At 40.3% G+C, this 8,298-nt stretch overlaps 1 protein-coding gene across 1 annotated transcript in view; it reads right to left on the bottom strand.

Annotated features, from left to right (window-relative positions):
• Positions 1-5,106: 5,106 nt before the first annotated feature.
• The window catches only part of xpot (exportin, tRNA (nuclear export receptor for tRNAs)), an 89,546-nt gene continuing 86,354 nt past the window's right edge, over positions 5,107-8,298 (bottom strand). Inside the window, exon 25 of the mRNA XM_028805073.2 lies at positions 5,107-5,435. Coding sequence (XP_028660906.1) covers positions 5,409-5,435 — 27 coding nt within the window. The 3' untranslated portion in view covers positions 5,107-5,408. The remainder of the gene's footprint in view (positions 5,436-8,298) is intronic.

The raw sequence follows: 8,298 nt of genomic DNA, 5'->3' as shown, positions 1-8,298 counted from the left end.
AACAGGTTTTTTTGATTGGATATGCTTTTAATAATTTACAATTTTTAAACAAGGTACAGTCCGTGTGCTTTAAGGCAGTCAGCTGACCACCTGTAAGTGGCCAGGCCAAGCAACCTCAGCAAGTTCAGACTGAGAATGGAAGATGCCGTGTAGGGTCTTGGAAGAATTTCATTACGTGACCTGCAGGGAGTGAGTCCTGACCACTGCTGACGTCGTCTGCCATTACGAACATACTGCACAAATTAGGCTGATGTGGGAGGTGTGCCAGGAGGGAAACCATTGCTGTCCAGAAAGAACTTCAGTGCTATGAATACTCGAGCAAAGAGCCCATCGGGTGGCCTGGTTCTCTCATCACTGTGAATTAGCAGGAATGGGTTTCATCACATTAATCACTCCATGGGTTTTGGGTTTCAAAGCCAACATTACTTTCTTGGCTCTTGACACAACTGCAACTCATTTGTCCCTTGACCGGTGTCCTCAATCTATGACAGTGTAGCAGGAGGTGTGCCCCTCAGCACCGTCCTCAAGCCCTGCTTTTGACTGGCTGTACTGTACATAACACAATCACCAGTGGTTGGAAGGTTTATGTGCTGGTGTATTCTTAAAATATAATTACAATGTGGCACTGCTGCTCATACAGTCACTTTGTCATATTAAAGCTTTTTAAATCTTTAGCCTGTTGTGTCACTGAATTGCACAAATGACCCATTGGTTTTTTGCCATCCGCAATGTGTGCACAGGACAGTCACCAACCGAGTCACACCCAGCAAACGGGCCATCTGGCCTACCGCCATTTCATGGGTCATGACCGTTCAGTCCTTCAGCAGCCTCGAAAGAACATCACGCATTGAAGGATGTTGAAATGTTTGGCCATATGTGAACTCTCCTGCCCCTTTGGAAGAGATATAAAGGTATAATAAAATTGTGTATTTATAAAATGTTTTTATTTCCTGAAGTTTCATTTCAACTGGTAATTGTTCTCTTATACTTCTAAGGTTCATGAGAGCAGGTACACGGGGCAAAAAGGTTGCTGAAGGATGAGGGGTAGAGTAGATATGGCTGGATCTTCTCACACAATTACAGATCTCCATTTAACAGTTTTCTGAACCATTGGGTTGCAAAGTCAAATTCCTTATACTGGTGGTGGGTTGGCATTGCTGGTGCTAAATGTCCACTCCAGCTCTGACAATTGTCTTCAGTTTATCATCATGGGGAGTAACCATCAAAAAGATTGAGCAACAAACTGACCCCACTGGCATTGTGATATAGTCAATAAAAAGTGAAATACACTTAAACAATATGCCAAATATATTTAGTTTGCTAGTTGAAAATCTGTGAAGGGGTTATAAAGTGAGTTTTAATTCACCCAAAGCGTATAGAAACTTCTGACTCCAACTCTATTTGTTTCATTTTGATGCCAGTATGCCAAAAAGAACATTTTAATTGGTTTGTGATTTCCAGCAGTGGAGATCAATACAGCTGGCCTTTTGTATCCATGGGTTTCATGGATTGAAAATTTAAAAAAAAAATCCATAAGGTTCCAAAAAGCAAACGTTGAATTTGCCACACCGAGCCCTGTGCTGACTTGCACACGAGTAACACGACGTGTAGGCATAGCCTGTGGAGCCATGGTCACTCCCCAGCACTCAGCACTGATAACCTCACGTCTTCTGCATTTGCTGCTGCTGTAGGGTGATGTGGTGTGTGTGACAGAGAGAATGAATTTATATTTTCTCTATAGGTAGTTGTATTTTAAATATCCTTTGTACAGTTTATCTTTTTCAGATAATTGAACAAAAGCAACCTGTAAATATTGAAAGAAAATGTTACATTGTTACAGACGTGTGCCATATACAGTAGGCTTTGATGGTTGCGTCTACTGAATGAGTACGGACTCTTTTTTCTGTCATTATCCCCAGAACGACAGGATAAGAACTACAGTGGACCTTTGACTTACAACCAGCCCTCGCGAACGAATTGAGTTCGTAACTCAAGACTATTTTTCCCCATTAGAAATAATGGAAATACCCATAATGTGTTCCGAACCTCCCACAGCAACACTTAACTTTTTTTAATAAAAACGGGTTGTATAATGTGCATAATTTACCAAGAACACCAATAATTTTTCTAATGTACTAACCAAAAAGTTATAAAAAGTGCCTAGCCTACCAGAAACAACAATTTCATACTGTACTCACCATTTAAGTTGACATCTTTGGCTTGCAGGAAGGGAGGAGGAAAATGAAATGGAAGGTGGTTACTGTTTGGAAGGAGCTATACAATTCTTTTCTTTGTAAAACTGTCGAGATGGTGGATTTCGACATGCTGTACATATTAGCGAGATTGGTCACACAAACGCAACTCTCATATTTCCACACAATTTCCTTTTTCATTTCGATTGTGATCGCTTTCTTTACTTCCGTTACCTTCTCTTCCTTCCTTAGCAATTATTGAAATAAATGATATAAATCACTGCACTGACTAAAATTACGTCCACAAACACACGTATCTGGGCTCCGACTGACGCTTACGAACGCTCTCAGCTGTTTGTTTACAATCGCAAAAGCGGATACACGTAACTGCATTCAGGTCGTAACGCAAGACGTTGGTCGTAATTTAAAACAAAAATTTTGGTCGTAAACCAAGTTGTTCGCATATCAGGCCAGTCATATATCAAGGGTCGACTGTATTTAGGTTGGGTATTACAAGTAATTTAGAGATGCTTTAAAATATACAGAGGATATGCGTCAGTTCTATACAAAAACCACACCATTTTATATAAGACATTTGACCATCCACAGATTTCAGTATTCACAGGAGTTCCTGGAAGCAATCCACATACTGGAGGACAACCGCACATCCATTACAGTCAAGACAACCACCACACGCAGATCTTTCTCAGATGGTTAAAGACCGGAAGTAATGACTGAAAGCGCTCTGACCTTCTCCATCACAGTTCGCCGTGCCGATTTCTTTTCCAAGGACAGACTGGTTTTGATTCAATGCATTTACATAAACACAAACATAATCAGGTTAAAGGGGATAACCCGGTTAAAGCAGAACCCTGGGTTTTTAATGGTCCACATTTACATGGGCAAGTTGTCTTCTGGAGGTCTGCTTTGTCAAAAGCAGTCCAATGTCATGTGTCATCCTCGGCCCCCATGAATCTGAAAATAAGCACGGCCTCGGTGATCATTTCCATGTGTTTTATAAATATGTTTAGTCAAACTGATGCCTGATTTATAGGTTCTGTTACAGGATTGCACACCGCACACTCTTTTCTGCTTGGCCGTGCGAGTGAGTCCTGCAATGGGCCCGATACGTGCGCTACTTTCCTTACACGCAGCGTTGCTGAAATAATACTAACGTGGGAATTTTAAACTTCACTAAGTATTGCATTAGGTTACACGTTACTACTCAGCTCATCAACACAAATTAGCAATTTCTTAAATACTGAGACAGGAGAAGGAATAATACGAACAGCGGAACATTTTCCTCTTGAAGTGTACCGTGTAGACGCTTCTACCTGCGGCTGCTGAACATGTGACGACTACAAAATCCTTACTAGTAACCCGGCTATGGCTTTACATGGCCACCTCTGATAATCAGACTAAGGGGTTACACAACATATTAGAAATCAGGTTTCTGTGAATAAATGGGGTATTGAAGAAATAGAATAGAAGTAGAAATAACTTCCACTCGAAAAATACCAAACATGCCCATTAAGCCTCCAGCCACACTTCCACGTGGTGCCATTGCCAGCATTAAGTCTCGGAGTCATTCACTGAGTCAAGTGCCACCCTGAACTGAAGGTGGAGTGTGACGGCTCAACCAACCTCCTTGGTGTTGATGACACACTTACACCACAGTTTCTAACTCGAAACGTGGGACTTGATATTTTTCAGAGGGAGTGCTGTGAAGTATAAGAGCTTTCAGATTTTATGTGGCGGCTCATTGCTGTCCATCACGACCAGCACAACACGATTTATTTACTGACAAGCTGACGGTAAGTGTGAACTTAACATCCTGACCCTAAGAGTCATCTCAAGTGTAAATAAGTCAGAGCTTAACTAGTTATGGGCTTCTGAGTAATGAAGATTAGTGCTGTCCTTACGTTACAGTTTTATATTGTTTTATTGGTGTTATTCCAAGTAACTGACATTGTATTTATTTAAAACCAGCGATCCTTACTAGCAACTTTCCTATTTTTGGGCCAATTTTAGCCATTCACATCATCCAGAAATAAATGTCACACAACCAACAAATCTAGGAGCACAAAGAGCTCTCAAATAGAGGATCGGTAAACTTACCGTGACAGAGGGCACTCTGTAATAAAAAAAATATAACCAAAGATTTCTCCAGCCCAAGGGATCCTTTTATTCAAACAAATAAAAATCAAGTCTTTTTTTTTTTTTTTTTTAAACAAAAAAAATGTATTAGGCTAGAATTCCATAAAGCTTTCTCTGTATTTCATGGTTTTAATCCCTTAAAAGTTAAAAAGGAAAAAAGTGAGCTCTTTATCAGGTATTACCATATTGATGTTGACAATAAATATTTCTATTCATCTATATACAGTAGGTGCATGGATTTGCAAATCACTAATCAAATAACTTCTCCAGCAGAGAAATGCAAGACAGCTAGCTGAGAGTTTCTTTCATTTGTTCTTTCCTGTTCTGATGACTACGCTGAAATGAAATGAATAGGTTAAAATACGGAGAAGTGACTTTTTGTATATATTTTTTTTTTACTTATTTTATTTTTTTTAAAAAGATTCTCCTTTGACATCCTAACAAGTCTTGTCCTAAAGTAAAGGATCCACAAGTGGGTATCGGATATGAAATGAGATGCATGGATGCACGGGCTTGTGGAATTACATAAATGCATGGAAACACAAAGATCGAGGGGGTTTTCATACTAAATTGTAGACTGGCTAATGGTGTTAACGCGTGGCATTCGTCCTAGATGATCCACTGGCTTCCTGCACTCCTCTATTGTATGCAACAGAAAAAGCAGCTCTCTTACAAACCGCAAACATTTCCTGCCTTGAAACATCTAGTAATTGTGGCAAATGGAAGATACGATTAGCAAGATGTGTGTGTCGGGGTTTTTTTTTTTTTTTTTTTTTTTTAATTTGGAATACTTCTCTCAATTCATTCTCTGCTTCATTTAGAATCACGTTTATAGAAAAATATGTGCTCTACTCTCTGAACTGATCAACTTGAGAAGAATTTGTAGAAAAACAAGGCTTGAACTGTTCAGGCACAGTTCCCCAGCAGTCAGTGCGGCAGAACACCTCAAAAAGCATGGTCTTAACACTATAACCTCATAAGAGCAAGAGCAGGTCCAGCTTCTAAATGGCACTTGTGTTCAGTCGTCTTCTTCACTTACGCAGTGTAGGAAGCTGCTCTTTAGACTTTTGCTCGCTGAAAGAATACCTGTTAAAATAAAAAGAAAAACACAACTTTTTAGAAATGCACAGCATGTACCAGCATTGGACTGTGTGGGTGCAATGAGTGTCTTGAAAAAGTATTTAGACTTTTCTCACATAAATGATGGTTACAACTTACAATCAGAATCAGTTTGGGATTGCTTGTTGGTAAATCAAACACTTTTTCAATATGCTGCTGTAGGACAAAGTGGGCATTGCCTGTTCTGCAAGGCTTTTTAGTGTCACACAGGCCTGTTAAAATGGCAGATTCAACAGTTAAGTCCAAACTAAGTGACTGAACTCCAACTTGTTCCAGGATCACTTCATCTGATAACAAAGGTGGAAATCGGAGGTGAGTGGACATCTTTGTTGATGCTCCTTCAGACCAGAAGGCACCAAATGCACACCCAAGCTCAAACAAAGAGCCACAATTCAACAAGTGACAGTTTTAATTGACCAAATAACACACCAATGAGAAGGCACTGGTTCTACAACCAGAAATGACGTTAGTCCAGATCACCAGAGGTTACATATTCCTGTGAAATCTGGCCACATTCATCGCTGTGCTCCTCTTTGAACTCAGAGGACATTCTCTGAAACCTAAAAACCAATGAGACGCTCCCTCTTTGGGGAAATGAAAACTGACAATGCACTCTTCCTTTGTGCTGGATGCCATGAAGTAACTCTAAGATTCATTCTGCCAAGTCAAGCCGTGTGCCAGCAACTGAGCCCAGTCTGACCATCAGCCATTTTCATGGGCAGGCGTGGGCAAGTCCGTCGTTATGACATTATCAATGAAGCAGATAAAAGGCCTGGAGTTGATTTGAGGTGTGGTGCTTGCATGTGGAAGATTTTGCTGTGAACAGACAACATGCGGTCAAAGGAGCTCTCCATGCAGGTGAAAGAAGCCATCCTTAAAGCTGCGAAACAGAAAAAACCCATCTGAGAAATTGCTACAATATTACAAGAGGCAAAATCTACAGTTTGGTACATCCTGAGAAAGAAAGCAAGCACTGGAGAACTCAGCAATGCAAAAAGACCTGGACATCCACGGAAGACAACAGTGGTGGATGATCGCAGAATCATTTCCATGGTGAAGAGAAACCCCTTCACAACAGCCAACCAAGTGAACAACACTCTCCAGGGGGTAGGCGTATCGATATCCAAGTCTACCATAAAGAGAAGACTGCATTAAAGTAAATACAGAGGGTGCACTGCAAGCCTCAAGAATAGAAAGGCTAGATTGGACTTTGCTAAAGAATATCTAAAAAAGCCAGCACAGTTCTGGAAAAACACTCTTTGGACAGATGAATACCAGAATGATGGCAAGAAAAAAGTATGGAGAAGGCGTGGAACAGCTCATTATCCAAAGCATACCACATCATCTGTAAAACACGGTGGAGGCAGTGTGATGGCTTGGGCGTGCATGGCTGCCAGTGGCACTGGGACACTAGTGTTTACTGATGATGTGACACAGGACAGAAGCAGCCGAATGAATTCTGAGGTGTTCAGAGACATAATGTCTGCTCAAATCCAGCTAAATGCAGTCAAATTGATTGGGTGGCGTTTCATGATACAGATGGACAATGACCCAAAACATTCAGCCAAAGCAATCCAGGAGTTTATTAAAGCAAAGAAGTGGAAAATTCTTGAATCGCCAAGTCAGTCACCTGATCTTAACCCAATTGAGCATGCATTTCACTTGTTGAAGACTAAACTTTGGACAGAAAGGCCCACAAACAAACAGCAACTGAAAACCGCTGCAGTAAAGGCCTGGCAGAGTATTAAAAAGGAGGAAACCCAATATCTGGTGATGTCCACGAGTTCAAGACTTCAGGCTGTCATTGCCAGCAAAGGGTTTTCAATCAAGTACAGTGGCACCTCGGTTCACAAACGTCTCAGTACACATACAAATCGGTTTACGACCAAAAAGTTTGCCAATCTTTTGCCTTGGTTCACGACCACACACTCGGTATACGAACAAGCCAGTTTCCCTTTTGGTTTGTACATGTTCAGTCTCTCCCTGTGCATTTCCTGTGCAGCGAGCAAGAGAGAAAGCGAGAGAGCACAACACACACATGAGAGAGAGAGACACACACACACACACAAACACACAGGCACGCGAGAGAGAGAGCTGGACGCATAAGGTAGGAAGGCAGTTAAAGAATGCACTGGGCTTGTTTTTGTTTTCACTTCTGTTTACAGCGATCGGTTCGTAGCGTGCATTGTTGCAATGTTACTTTTCTTGGTGGTTTATTAAATTACGGATTTTTTCAAATGTTCATTTTTTTCCCTGTGCTTAAAACTCATTTAAAAAAAAAAGTGTTTTTAGCCAGCGGTTGGTAGCGCTATAGCGTGAACTATTGCAGTGTTAGTTTTCTGTGTTGTTCAAGGTTTTCTCAGTGTTATTCAATGTTTTTACATTTAGTTTACTATTACGCTGTGCATTCTATGGTTTAATTAACTATATTTGTGCTTAAAAACTTAAAAAATAAATACAAAAATATATATTTAAAAAATATATATATATTTACATACAGTTCGTATGGTCTGGAACGGATTAATTGTATTTACATACAATCTTATGGGGGAAATTGCTTCGGTTCACGACCAAATCGGTTTACGACCAGAGTTTTGGAACGAATTATGGTCGTGAACCGAGGTTCCACTGTATTAGAAATGAACATTTTATTTCCAGTTAATTTGTCCAATTACTTTTGAGCCCCTGAAATGAAGGGATTGTGTTAAAAAATGCTTTAGTTGCCTCAAATTTTTATGTAATCGTTTTGTTCACCCCACTGAATTAAAGCTGAAAGTCTACACTTCAACTGCATCTGAGTTGTTTCATTTAAAATTCATTGTTGTAATGT

Source organism: Erpetoichthys calabaricus, chromosome 1 (genome assembly GCF_900747795.2).
Source record: "Erpetoichthys calabaricus chromosome 1, fErpCal1.3, whole genome shotgun sequence".
NCBI lineage: Eukaryota > Metazoa > Chordata > Cladistia > Polypteriformes > Polypteridae > Erpetoichthys > Erpetoichthys calabaricus.
Note: the sequence above shows the minus strand (reverse complement) of the source record. Positions and strands in the feature narration are given on the sequence as shown.